Below are 15,063 nucleotides of genomic sequence, written 5' to 3'. Positions count from 1 at the left end.
AAAGTCTCATCACAAAGGCAAACATTTTAGCACTAAACAGCATGAAAACAGCAGCTTTATACAGGTTACATCAAATTTGGGTGCCGGCATAATCATGAAGGAATAATTCATTAGTCGTTGTCGGCACTCATTAAGCAAAAATGCTCAACTTTTAGCTTTTTCCAGGTGTGTAAAAAAAAGATTAGCTTCCTATTTGGGCTGAGCTTCAGGTTGGAATGTCTTCACGAATTTCTGACATTTTATAGACTTAAAAAAAAAAAAGAAGCTCATTAAACAAAAAGATGTTGTTTGCAGCTCTGCATAACTTCTCCTGAAGATGTGGAAAGAGAGACTTGTGTGTTGTTGCCCAAAGCTATGGTTTCCATTTGCATATTTGGTGAGCTTTAACAATAACTCCTGATAAGAACTGCAGACTTTGATCTGCCAGGTTGCTGTGTGGTTGCATCAGATCAATCCAGCCATCTAATGTAAGCTCGGCAGTTCTCGGGGATGAACATAGAGATTTTTCATCACTTCTCTCGTTTAACCAGGTCAGTTTCCGCGCTGTTGCATTTTTTCCAGTCATCTGCAATGTTGGCCCCCCCGAGCAGTTTGATTCACAGTCTATTTAGTCACAGCTTCTTGTTATTAAACTTCCAAACCACAGTTTGCCCTTCAACTCTTTTACAGTAATTCATTAAGGATAATGTTTATTTTTCCTTTGTGCCGAGCTGTCTCTGAGAGCTTCACTTTCATTTGCATAATATTTGGTCATGTGAGAATGAAAATAGGCCATGCAATTTCTCATAAGGCCACCAGGATGGAATAAACACCCCTTAGCATTTCTCATTTAGTTTGTGAAAAGAAATGAATAGCTTCAAATGAGATTCATAAAGGCAGACGCTCATACATACAGAGTAACTGCGCACACAAAGACTGATTTTACACAGCGAGTTAAAGAAGGGAACGTGGAGTAGACGCAGTGTGTTGCACGAGCAGCTGCTAAAATGTTTTGCTACAATCAAACGTATCAATTCCTTTTTTGTACTATCCGGGAAAAAAGATAATGGTTGGTTGGTTTCTAAATGACTCGGCTTTCATCTTACAGCACAGTGACTGATGCTTTGTAGCTGATGCTTTATAATCTGGCAGAGAAGATGCCTTTTATCTGGACCACACAAAGCTGTTTTAGTATTATCACTGAACATCACTGCAGCAATTACGGAAGCTCAGCATGTGAGGGACTTTAATGTTTTACTTTTTATCACAGACGCTGTCAAGTTACTGTTGCTAATCAAAACATTAGAGATCCGGGGGTTAAATCTGAGTAGTCATCTCCCTTTGAGTAGCTCGATTTATGTAACAGTCAAGTACCTGACGAACTGTCGTCTATTCACGGTGCTCATTACTGTGTTTATAAAACTTCTTCTCAATTTTGACGTATTTAATGTAAACGCAAATCCGGTCTCAGCATTGCGGCAGTTTTTCTACAAAGGAAACACCATCTGGGTGGGTTCACTCACTTCCTCAGGGATTAGCGATGGAAATGCTGTAGCTTAGCATCCCTTTGATGCACTTTAAAAACAAATACGGGAAAACACAGCATGCTGTTAGCACTTAATCAGTTTGCAACTTCCACAAAACAGCTTAAAGTCATGTTAAGACCGAGCAGGCGCTAAATACAGGACATGTGGAGAGAGAGAAAAGTCTTTTGAAGTGACGTGGAAAAGGTAGCTGGTAACAAAGTTGAGTGTCCCTCGTTCCCTGTCAATCATTGGTTGCGTGTTGTGTGTGTTTGTGTGTGTTAGACACCATCTCTTCTTGTGTTTTCCATCTTTTATGTACCAAAAAACTCAAAATCTTCTCAAGGTAAGGTCAAAATAAGGCACAATCGCCTAGAAAGTAACAATGTGGGGCGATATAGGGACTTTTTTTTTTAGATAGTGTTTACTTGGCAGATGTTTTCTACCTATGACAAGCAAGAAACACCTGTTTTCATTGTTGTTTACTTATTTTTAAAGTGCCATTTCTTCCAGTGATACCCACACTTACCCTAAAATGATAGCACTTTACTTTAACCTCCACCATTAAGTAGAGGTGTGAATCTTCGCTGGCCTCCTGATTCGATTCAACTGTGTGTCACCTGTTAACGATTCAAATGCACGACCATTTCTCGATACATCTTGATGCATCTCATGTCTCACATACTCAATTTTCTGTATCACCGCACATGACTACTTTTTCATGATTGAAAGTAAGCAGTGAGATAAATCTTAAATTCCCTTTTTATTTAGAAAGTCCTTTAAAGTCGTACTACAGAAGTCTACAATATAAAAAGCCTCTTACTCGATGCTGATATCTGCCTCCTTCCTAAATGAGTAACGTTGTGACGTAACTTCACGACTTTATTATCCAGCACAGGCCAGAAAAACAACAATCAACATAGGCTGCCAACCCCCGATTATTTAATTCATTTCATTATACACCTCCTCATGAAACCTTGTGTCCATCACGTGCAGAAAAAACGTTTCAATCGACTCATCTGGTCCACAGACGTGTCACCTGATAAATTCTCATAATGGTAGCAGATGTGACTTTAAAGAGACAGTACGTGAAAACATGAGTTTCACATTTTAGATTACATGTTAACACATACTTCATGAGTCATATAGGCACATATATTTCACCTGTGCTTTTTTGATGGTTTACAACACAGTGGAACAAAGCTGTGAGTTAAAATTGTCGACATATACATGAATTATATAATTCTGATTTTATCACATGTGAAATGTGTTAACAGGTACTTTTAGATATGAAATTGATTGTGAAACCTTTTTTCCACACTTAGCGAATGTGTTAAAAATGTTGACAGATTCATTAATTACCTCGTTAAATGTCCTTATATTTGCTTACAGTTACATAATAGTGTCTCATAAACTATATTTCAGGTGTTACCACTGCTTAAAAAGGGGCGTTTAAATAAAATGTTACCCGTGGAGTTGACTCTTCTCTGTTTGAAGCAGCTCTAACTCAGTTCTCATGTATTTTTCAGGTGGCCTGAAGGGAGCCTCCATCATTGATTCACTGGACACACTATATATTATGGGATTGACGGACGAGTATAATGATGCCAAGGAGTGGGTGCAGACCAGCCTGGACCTAAACTCGGTAAGAAACTCATTTTTGCTCTCATTCTAGTTGGACACGTTTTTTTTATTTTTATCGCTTACTTTTTTATGCTGTAACTACTTTAAAGTCTCAGTTAAACTCGTGGGCGACCACGTCATCCACATAATGAAGTTTGCAGCAGCGACCTTGCGTGCTGGATCGATTTTAAGCTCTGCTTTTGTGCCTTAACACCAACGCTGTGTCCGGTGAGTTTGACAGTTTTCCAAAGCTCGGGACATTCCAGCAGGAATCAAAAGCTTCCTGTGTGGGCACTTGCCACGCCGTGTTACCGACTGATGGGATTCTCTGCCTCTCTGAAAGGTCTCTATGGGGCAGAAAATGTGATAAATAAAAGAAGGAGAGGAGGGGAGGGCTCAGAGGGATGTTTTTGGCGGAAAGAAATTGAGGGAGGGAGGAGGCAAAGAGGCCACAGCCCTTTCATTTATCCGTAATGACACTGTCGGGAACAACTGACGGGTTTTTGTGTGGTTTGCTGCTAACAGCCAAGTGTAAGCCACTTTGTAAGTGCTTTTATGAGTTTTGTAAATGATAGAGGTCATTCCTGGGCCACGTCACACTCCAGTTTCCCCCCAGTTGTAATAAAACGTGGTTTACATAGTGCAGTGTAATTACACAAAGCCTACAAACTCCACTGTGTCATTATGACTGTCAGCATCGTACTGTAGACGCTCTGCAATAATTACACCAATTCACTGCCTGTTATGACAAGGTGTCACATGTCTCATGTTTGAAAAGATTTGTTTGCTGACAAAATTTGCCTCAATTAGCGTTTAAAAACACTTGTTTGTCTCAGGTCTCTTGCTAAGAAAACATCCCGACTGTGTTCAACATGTATGGCATGGTGCACATGATGCCCAAAGCACCTTCGAACAGCACACCCTTGTGTGTGAAGAGATGTTATTAACCTGACAGTTGTGCACACATTCATTCCACTAGGAAACAGTGTGTTTATAATGTGCTTTTATCTCGCGGAGCCCCGCAACATGTTTATCACTGCCAATTTTGAGGCCATAAAGAATCCTCAGTGAGCTTCACTTTCTCACACATCAAAGAAAACATCAGTTTTAAGCAGCTCATGGCGCAAAACACACACACACACACACACTCCCACAGATACATATGCACGGTGAGAGGCAAACATGGAGAGAGGCGTGAAGCTCACACATACACCCTCACAGCTTTTTCTGCCTCCCTGAGGCCAGTCTATCCCCCGTGGATGCAGATGGACATTAACTTTGAGAGGAGCTGTAGCTGCCGGCCGTGGCAGCCCTCGCACGGACAGTAATGGCAGCCGCTGACACGCAGCCGCGCTGTCACCAATCATAAAGACAACAAACACAGATTTACACTTCACACTGCACTTTGTCACGGCTTATCTGCCACAATCCGTCAACTTTACTCGCTCACGCCTTCATCTGTGGTCTCTAGGGGTCACATCCACCACAGGGAAACCACTCCATCTCCTGCGGGACAATTAGACATAACATATTAGTGACAGTTTAGACTCGTTCTCCCAATGGTTTAATATTTTAAGGGCAGATATTGTACATGTTCTGTTGGAGGGGCTGTTTTCTTTCTGTCAGATTGTTTTAAAATCTAATGACCACATCTTTGGGCAGCAGTTATTATTAAATAACTATGCAGTGATTCAAACATACTTATCCATGCACATTTGTGAATTTGATACAGTGTTTTTTTTTTGCCAGCATGGTGAATCTAAATCATGTTAGATCTGTGTAAAATGAGTGGAGACGCCGAGTGAGTCGAGGCTTGTTAACACAGAAACACACACACACTCTGTACTCACATCGACTGCACACAGAGAAGTGGTGTTTTCTAGGTATCGAATAACTGCAACACCTCGGAGAGTCTGCGGTACACTTGACAAACATTTACGTGTCACTGACAGGATATCATCATTTTGATACTGGAGTGCAGTTTGTACGTCAACACGCCTGACTCAGAAAGAATTACACACTGGCTCAATATAAAGACTGTCAGATGCGCTTGGGACGCACTTCCACCAAGCTTTCCAAGAGCCTCGGGACATTTTCTGATGTCCTAATTTTTATCAAAATACCACTTAAGGAAAGACACGGAGTACAAGAGCAGCTACAGGGAAAATGTAGCACTTGAAGGATGAATTTGATAAAAAAAAGGATGAATTTATTTTTCTGTAGGACGGGAATCTTACATTTTAAATTTAAATTGTATCATTTTATATTAGTGTTTTCAATCTTACAATATAACCGGATGATTAAAATGTGTATACACAAAGTATAATGTGGTTTGTAGAATGACTCACTCCCCTGGCCAACCCTCATTTTCAATTTGTAATAGATCTCTTGAGTCTGTTGAATTAGATTAATTGCATTCATATAACAGAATTCATTATTTTTACCCTTCTGGCGTCTTTTTTTCTAAAGTCTTTAGGTTTCAACCTCTTTTCTGTCAGTGCTTACTCTAGATGTGCACAAAAAATCCCGTCTCTGACAGCCCCTCATTCCCTTATTTTCTCCTCTGGTGATTTTGTTCTTGATTTGATTCTTACTCGATACTGAATAAGATGTACAACAGGTCATATTTCAAAGAAACTAGTAATACCTTCAAATTTGTAATTGATTTACTTGGTACACACAGGAGATATAAACAACACCTGCTCAACAACAAAACGCCTTCAGCGATTTTATTTTGGATTAATCTTTTAATTCACCTCGTGATTCTCACTCTCGTCCACTTGACTGATCTCTGCAGTGTGCTTCTAAGAATCACAATTAGCGACAAATATGGTTATGAATAAGAATAGTAATAATTGGGCCAAAGAAATCGTTTCTTGGAATATATTAGGTGAGTTATTTTGTAATTAATGTGATGTAGTGTTTGTGCCACTGGAAGGCGGCGCATGAGTTATCCTGCTCCTTGTGAGGTTGTGTTACTTCATATGTCTACTGTATAGAAAGACACGCACAGCAGCATAAGGAAGTAAAAGAGGGAGAGACACAATATTCTTAATTACAACGGATGAGCGAGTACTACATTATCTGTTCAGCCAGCTAAATTATCTGTATCTGTATTCGTCCTCAGAAACGGCGGAGCATAAACTGAGAGAGGATGTTAACGTAAGCCTAAAATTGGCAGTGCTGGAATGTAACTAAGTACATTTACTCAAGTACTGTACTATTAAGAATGCTGAGGAACTTGTACTTACCATGACTATTTCCATTTTCTGCTACTTTATTTTATACTTCCACTCCACCACATTTTGGAGGCAAATATTGTACTTTTTACTCCACTACATTCATTTAATAATAATAATTATAGTTACTAGTTACTTTTCAGATTCCAGGCTACATCAGATTAGTTGATTTTCTCTGCATCTGGATCATAAAGCAGCAAACACTGACCCCAATAATCTGAAAAATACTGAATATTGGATCCGATAATCAGTCGACCTGTAATATACAGTATGTACAATTTACTTTTACTTGTGCTCTTGATATTTATGTACATTTATTATTACTTTCAAGACTTTAATACATTGAAGTTCTGATATTTAAAGACTTTTACTCGAGTACTTTTCATATGGGTGACTTTTGGGTACTTTTTACAGTAATAGAAATTTGCATGGGTGATCAGAAGTTGCTTTATTTATTATTTATTAGAAAACTATTTACAGAACAGCCTCAGAACAGAGCTGAGTTACGAGAGCTATTTACAGAATATGTTTTTAATGAACTTAAATGAGCTCCCAATGAGGATTCTCCTTCATCACGAGTACAGATATCAACACATTTTACTCAGATGATACTTGCACTCATAAAAAGTACATTACCCTTAGTAATACCCGAGTATTACGCTCAACCCTAGTAATTACATTTCAATGTCATCAGACGCAGTCACACTGCAAATCAGCGTGTTAAACTCACCTGTTCAAGCCTGTCTGTCACCCAGAGCTTGACACATAATTGCAGCCCGTCTTTGACTTGTTAACATTGAAACAAGGACAGATGTAAAAGAACAGTGTAGTACAGATGTAGAAGTATTTTCCGTGTGTCTCTGACATCAGCTGCAGCTCAGTGCGATTAGTTCTCACAAAAATGTTGTTCTCTCTCTGCGGTAATGACAGCAAACACAATTGCCCAGTTCTCCACTTTTATTTAGATTTCAACTAATGGGCTTAGCATCAGCAGACACAACAGATTTTAAAAACCCCATGCCAAATGAACAAATTCCATTCGGGAGATGAAATGCGTCTTGATCATATGACTTTACAACAAACAACAAGCTCCTGATGCAGAGCCGCTCGACAGACTGGCCCATTCTGATGGCAGAGCCAATCATCAAAGACGGGAGGATGTTTATGCCAGTTCTAGCTTTTGCCATATTCTCCTACAAGCTGTTGTTGCATAAAGCTCAAATATGTGGTTGGCATTTTTTCAGACACTTAGCATTATGGGGTTTCTCAAGTCTGACGAGGAGCTGAAATGTCTCTTTAGTATTTCGGCGGCACAATGAGCCACATATTACCCTTTTCTAAGGATCTTTTTTAGGTAACAGTTTGGTCAGTGCTGTATGTCTTATAAATTGTGGTCAAGAGCTTGTCGTCTGGCAGTTCATCAGCTTTTCTTATTTAAGAGAGATGAGTGTGGAGTGATTAATGAGCGCTTTAAGATTGGATTTTATTCCCTCATGTCGCCTCCCAAATTGTATCACTCCTCTAGACCTCCCTCCTCCTCCTCTTTTACTCTTTAAGTCACTGTTATTTCAACTCTCTCCATATCATATATTGTGTCGTTCAGCACTTCTCTTCCATCATCAGGAAATGAGCTAGATTAAGGTGTGATAAAACCTCCTTTCATCTACTTTCTATCACTCCCCCTGTACTTTAAATGCACGCTCACATATGATCAGAGCTCCTATCAGGGTTTGAAATGAAGATAGAGGAAAACAGAAAGTTGTGATTGGTTTATTGATGGTGGGTTCTGAGTAGAGGAGGTGTCTTAAAGGTTACAGGGTTATTCTGCACACTTCCTACCTCAGTATTTGTTCCTTTAGTTTATGTGATGGAGGTTTTATTGGTTTTGAAGAGGGCAAAAATGAGTTTAAAGTAATAACAGATAAAGGAAAACATCCACTGAGGGAGAGCACAAAACTCACATTACCTGAATTGTTATGGGTCATGGACCTTTTGAGATGACTCACTCAGAGATCCATGGAGGACTTAATCCAGCTTCATACTATGAATGAGGGAAAACAGCAAATAACACAAGAGTACATTTTTACCATTCAGACTTTCTTTTCTCTTCTTTCTATATAAGTGTAACTTACCCTGATAGGCCGTCACTCAACTAGGCTTATTGGTCCATCACTGTTCAACTCTTTAGAAAAGACAGATAAGAAACAGTTTGTTCTTTGTAGCTGTGTTTGTTGGAAGAACTGAGCTCACAGATTGACAACTGGGACTTCATTATGCTGCTGAAGAAGTTTTAGTCAAATCACACATAAGCTGATCGTCAGAAAATGAATAGCAAACTATTTTAATGATCACTGAGTTGTCATCTTTTAAGAGATGCCAAAAAAATCACTGGTTTCTGTTTCAGTATCTAGATATTAAACTGAATATCTTTGGTTCTGGCAACCCACTCAGCAGAATAAATGTTGGAAATGCAAAGTATGTTTCTGCACACCACAGATCTGTTTGAACTTCACCTTTCTTCATGTTGCAGTTTTCAATTTTATGGTTTCTCTGGTTCGGTTTAGGCAAAAACCCCCCACTTGGTTAGAGTTTGGAAAAGAACATGTTTTGGCCTAAAATACCTGTTTTGGTCACCAGTAATACAGCTGGAGATGTCCCGAGTTCTCATTACAAACTAGAATGGCACTCAATAGAGTGCGCACCTACAGTACACCAATTCCCAACTGACTATTAAATTGAATGAAGCCTAATCCAATATCAAATAAAAACATATTTAAATCCGCTAGATCCCGTTTTTTATCATAGATACCAGTCACCTAAATACCAGGATCAGCACCAAAAGTTAATGGGGTCTGTTCTGGGCTGAGACCCATCTTCCATCCAAGTTTCATGGAAATCTGTCCTGTGGTTTTTGTCTAATCCTGCTGACAAACCAACCAACAGATAGACACAAACAAAAAACCTCGCTGGCGGAGGTAAGTACTGGTTTTGTCGCCACAAACACAGAGATGTTAGCTGCCAACATTGTATCCTGGTGAGCTGACTGCCTTTTGGCTGTTAGTCAGACAATGAACTAAAATGGGTTTTTGGTAATTATGATGGAGGCTTTTGTTTTGTTCAATCAGGAATCTAATGGACGGACTCCTCTATGGTAAAAATAAAGGCAGTTGCTGCCTTACATGGTTTTATAGATGCTGTTTTGCTGATGCTACATGGCTATTCAAGGTTGTTCTCTCACTCAAGACAGTTATCTCATAACGAATGTATAATTCATGAGCTAAGTATTTTCAGCTTGATGACACAGAATGGTTTAGCGTGCAGGCTACAGTACAGGTACACTGTGGGATTTGAAGGCTTTGTTCTTGCTATATTTTCCCTAGAAAAATCCAACCACATATTTTATTTATGTGTTTTTCTGCCATGTGATGTTACCATGCGGAGAGATTAATAGTATCGCAGGTGACTTAATCGTATCCTGTGCATTACTGTGTAGGGCTGTCACACTGAGCGATCTTGCACAGAAGCTGAAGCGTGCACATCTTTCTCAGAGAAATCTCATCTAATGTGATTTTTTTACAATCCGGGCTGTTCGTAGTTTAAAGGGTCCCCGTGTGTGTTTTTGTTGATTGTTCCCATGAAGCCTCTTCAGCGTAACAAGCAACATGCGCTGGCAATAACTCTGATACAGCACAGTGGAAACCTCCAGAGCCAAACCAGGCCAGCAAAGTGACTGGATAATTAGCACAATCAGGCCTATAATTCCACATCTCAGGTGAGATTTAAGTGGATGTGAAGCCTCGTGAGTGTTAGAAAGAGAGACTGAATAAAAAGAGCTGTGTTTGTTTTTTTTGTCATGGCACGTGCTGCATTTTTCAACCTGCGAGCAATTCTCCAGTGCTGATGCTGGCATGTGTAAGCAAATTGCCACAAAATAAAGAGCTAGCAGAGTGTGAGTGGAGGGGCTGTCAGGGAAGTGGAGAAGGTGACAGTGACATCAAATGTGATGGACCAGAATCACACAGGACCAGGTAGCCATTTTTAGGCACCGAGCCATGGTAGACTTGGCAACATGGCGGTTGGTTGGTCAATCAGTTTGGTCCAGACTGACATTTCTCAACAACTATTGCACTGGTTGCCATGACAGTTTTGTTGAGACATTCATGTAACTCTTTCTGATCTGTGATCTGCTGAACTGTCCACGTATGATCTCCATAATCAGATCAAACTTTTGATTTGTCCAATACTTTAGAAACCTGCCAAAGTAATTATATCCCATCATCCTTAGCTGTATCTTATATTTAATTGCACCACAGTATGTAATGCCAAGAGGTCTCTCAATCAATCAATGACAGTGATGGAATGTAACTATGTATATTTACTCAAGTACTGCACTTGAGTACAATTTTGAGGTACTTGCACTTTACCTGAGTATTTCAATGTTCTGCTATTTTCTTCTTCGACTCCTCTACAATTTGGAAATACTATACTTTTTACTCCACTACATTTATTTGATAACTTTAGTTGCTAGTTCCTTTGCAGATTACATGTTGCATCAGAGCCAGAGTAGCACATTTATAAATTAATTTATTTCACTGACAATCAGATTGAGGAATGATGAATGTAATATAAAATCTATATGTATAATTCACTTTTACTTGTACTTTTGATACTTCAGTACATTTGATACCAGATGCTTTAAGAAGTTTATTCAGGTGATATTTGTATGAGTTACTCTCACCAAAGTAGTATCTTACCATGTTAACTAACTTTTATCCAAGTAAGACTTTTGGATACTTTTTACAACACTGATAAGAAATGACATAGTTTGATAACGTTGTTTTATTTGTTAAACATCCATCATGATAAAATATCTATCTGAAAATATCTATCTATCTATCAGGCAAGAATATTCTTGGACGAAGTAATGTTTTAAAGTTTTATTTATGTTATGTTAAAGTTATGTAAGTTATAACAACAGGCGACCATATGAAACATCTTGAGTAAAATTATGGATTTATCTGTGTCGGACATTGTTGGAAATATAACACACAAAGTACACAACTCAAAATAGAAAACAAAGATTTCCGAAGTTGTTTTTAGACATTTTAATGCAGAAATGTCTCATATTGTATCTTTAATTCTAATGAGCTATTGTCTGCATGCTAACATGCTACACTGAGATAGTGAACACAGTCAGCATTTTACTAGCTGAACATCAGCATCATGTTGCAGTGTTTCATTGTGAGCACGCAGACATTAGTTTTAAGCTCAAAGCACCGCTGTGCCTGAGCGCAGCCTCACAGAGACACCTGCCTGGCTGCAGCCTCTGTCCTGTTTGTTTTGGGTTATTTCATGCCTGCACTTATTTTATGTTTTGGCCACTTGCTGTGAGCTTGACAGTGCTGACATGTGAAGAAAGGCACAGTTGGGGCTGTTTCAGTAGCAGAATGAAGCAGAATATTGTATCATTTCCTTGAAACTGTGGAGGAAGTTATACATTGTCAGAAGCACGCTCTTGTATCTCCCTGCAACTTCCCAAACAAAAAAAGTTGTTAAATCTCCCTGCACAGCAATTCTGCCTGTTTGAGATGTCTGCACACAGAGAAAAATGCCTGAGCTCGAGGTCTCAATTTCTGAATTGCATTCAACTAATCTTTGCAGCGAGATAAAGTGTTTAGATTGAAAATAGCTCAAGTGTATTTGTGTCAGTGCCGTTCTAATCCTGATGTAATTGACTTTTTTGGTAGAATGAGCGGAGATACATTGCGTATTGTTATTGCTGTTAATCTTTTAACCTCAGAAGGGTGTTGGGCCCAGAGGCCACAAAGAGTTCAGACAGACACACAAGACACACTCCTTTCACAGAGGGGTAAAAGTTTGGTGAGAGAGCGCACTTGGGAGAAGAACATCAAAATTGTCTCGCAGACTGCCAGAAGCATCTCGCCAACTACTGAATGATATTGTGTGTGTGTACAGAACCGTGACACACATGCACACCACTGCTGGAAATGGAGAGAAATGTATTGGTAACTATTTGTAGCAGGATTGCAAAGGAAAAAAATTATGTTGACTGAGTTCAACCGTGCGTACGCCTCAGGCAAATATAAAGTGCATGTGTAGGTTGTTATTCTGAAATATTTTGAGCAACCCAACATTCAGAATTTCTCTACTTAATATCCATAATTGCAGTTTATATTTTAAACGGTATATATTCAGTGTTTGGCCATTCTCATCCATATTTATTATGTCAGAGCTTCTAAATGAGCCCGGTTTTAATAATTTGTTAATGAGCTGTTTTTCCAAATGTACGCTCACGTTTGAGGACAAGAGAAATTGACATCAGTTCATAACAGGGAGGACCTCGAGCAGGGTTGCTGTTTACCTCTGCAGAGATGTTTTTCGACCCCCGGTGACCTCCTGTCTGCGCTAAACGAGACCCAACTTGCTCCCAGTCATGCAGACGTCTGAGGGAAAACAGTGTCATTTACGGTGCCGGGAGATGCTTCAGTGAAGACGCCGTGCCCTCGAGCTGAGGTCAAGCTGAGCTGACATTCTGTCTCGTGATGTGGAGGGCAAAGGACATTTTGCGTGGGTGGTTCATGATTACGGCTATTTACCAGCAAGCTTTACATCATTCATGAATTTAGAGCCTCATTTGGAGGAAGGAAATTCTCCCATGAGAGTCCCGCTGCTGCCGATCGAGAGCTTCTGAGTTACCGAACAAGTGAATGGCTTCAGGTGTTGATGTGAAAATGGCCAGAATATTGGTTGATGACCTTGAGACAGAGAATTTTTAATAGAAAAAGCCGAGTTACTCATTGTTTTGATTTTAGGACTCACAACTTTACCATTTTGATTCACTTTCCCCATTTCCAGCCACAGCAGGCAGCTGTTTTAAGCAAAAAAGCTGTGATAAACCCACTTTACACTACCTTCACAGTACAAACAGCAGATAGACAAAAGTTAGAGACTAGCTGTTGAATAAAGTGGAGCTTTTAGGAGCTAAAGAGACAGATATTTCTCACAGGAGTTGGAACCGGAGGTAAAAGGAGAGTGAATATTGGACTTTCATTGGTCAAGTTGGCAGGAACAGGACTGAATGAGTGCTATTGTTTCACCGAGGCTGAGGGATGTGTCGAAAGATAACTGTGTGCTAACATGTTCACCATATCAACTTTATAATGTGATAACATGTTAATGTCTTGTTTGGAGCTTTTTGCACTTGTTGTGCCCAAAAACTCAATTAATGAAGGTTTAGCAGTTCACACCACATGACACATATCGTTTTCTTTCTGACATTTCTTGGACTGAATTATTAATCAACTAAGGGAAAGATATCTAAATATTAGTTAAAAATGAAAATAGTTGTTATAGGGGCATAAATGTTAGACTATCAACCGATGGTTTTGGCGCTGTTGTGCTGCTGAGATATCTACTGAGTCCAAAGCTCCAGTGCGGGCACTAAAGCACCAACACTTCCCAGGTGCCACGAGCTCCCAGTCCAAACCGCTAGCCGCACTGCTAACTGATAGCTAACAGCATCTACTGTTAGCAGCAGCAGTTAGCAGTTACTCTAGTGATATGCTGCCCCCTACTTGTTTTCAATATGAATTCAACAGGTGGCCAGTTCTTACATATTGCACCTTTAACTGTAGCCCCAACACAGTTACTTAAAGGTCCCATATTGTAGAAAATAATAATTCCATATATATATATATATATATTTTATCTTAAAGCAGGTCTAGGTGCTGTATAAATACTGAAGGTGCATTCAGAGACTGTTTCTTTAAACAAGGCGTCAGGACTTGAGGTTGTGATGTCAAAAACTATACAGTTACCACCCCACCAGCACAGCAGTGGTTGCAGAAACACCTGCAGAGCTGATGTTGATAAACACATTAGGCTGTAAGAGGCCTCAGGCCTGTAAGAGCTGACCAATCAGAGCAGACTGGGCTTTTCAGGAGGGGGGCCTTAAAGAGACAGGAGCTAAACCAGAGCATTCAGACAGTGGATGAATAGAGGCGCTTCAACAATGGATAGTATGAGAAAAATAAAACACAAAATAAAAGTATGAACCTGAAAATGAGTATGATATGTTATCGTTACAAACAAGACACAATAGGAGCCCAATCAGCCGTTAATACTCAAGTTTGAGTCTAATTCAGCTGATGTTATATGAAGACAAATATACCCAAACAGAAATGTTTATAATTGATGCATTAATTAGCTCTGTTAATGACCTCATCTGCATAACTGAGCGTTTAATGTATCTGTGTGAACGCAGTGGAACATCAGGCGGCTCGAGTGCCTCCTTTTTTTTTCTCTGTCGGCAGTTTGGGAGCAAGCAGCCTCCAGTGCTGCTGAGACAAAGTGAAGGATGTGGCTCAGTCAGCAGGGCCAAATACAGTGGGAGGTATATGATGTGAGACAGAGGCAGGCAGTTACACACAGAGTCAGGATGTGGGAAGATGGACTGTAGCGGGTTGAATAATAATGGCAGAGTGAGAGCGTAGCAGAGTCCCACGAGACCCGAGCGTCATCATAGAGGACTCGATGGGGAGCTGCTGCATCCCCCAGGAGGGAGCCAGAGACCTGTACACCGAACGCCGCTCTCCCGATTCTGCATGTGTGTGTGCGTGTGTGTACGGATGTGTAGAGAGAGCATCAAAAGACGAAAGCGAGCTCTGAAAATAGACAGA

At 39.9% G+C, this 15,063-nt stretch overlaps 1 protein-coding gene across 2 annotated transcripts in view; it reads left to right on the top strand.

Moving 5' to 3' along the window:
- The window catches only part of LOC141012416 (mannosyl-oligosaccharide 1,2-alpha-mannosidase IA), a 208,218-nt gene that overhangs the window by 116,103 nt on the left and 77,052 nt on the right, over positions 1-15,063 (top strand). For both annotated transcript variants that reach the window (XM_073485893.1, XM_073485892.1), the window contains exon 3: positions 3,032-3,147. In XM_073485893.1, the coding sequence (XP_073341994.1) occupies positions 3,032-3,147 (116 nt within the window). The remainder of the gene's footprint in view (positions 1-3,031; positions 3,148-15,063) is intronic.

Source organism: Pagrus major, chromosome 17 (genome assembly GCF_040436345.1).
Source record: "Pagrus major chromosome 17, Pma_NU_1.0".
NCBI classification, from domain to species: domain Eukaryota; kingdom Metazoa; phylum Chordata; class Actinopteri; order Spariformes; family Sparidae; genus Pagrus; species Pagrus major.
This window is presented reverse-complemented; position numbering and strand designations above follow the sequence as displayed.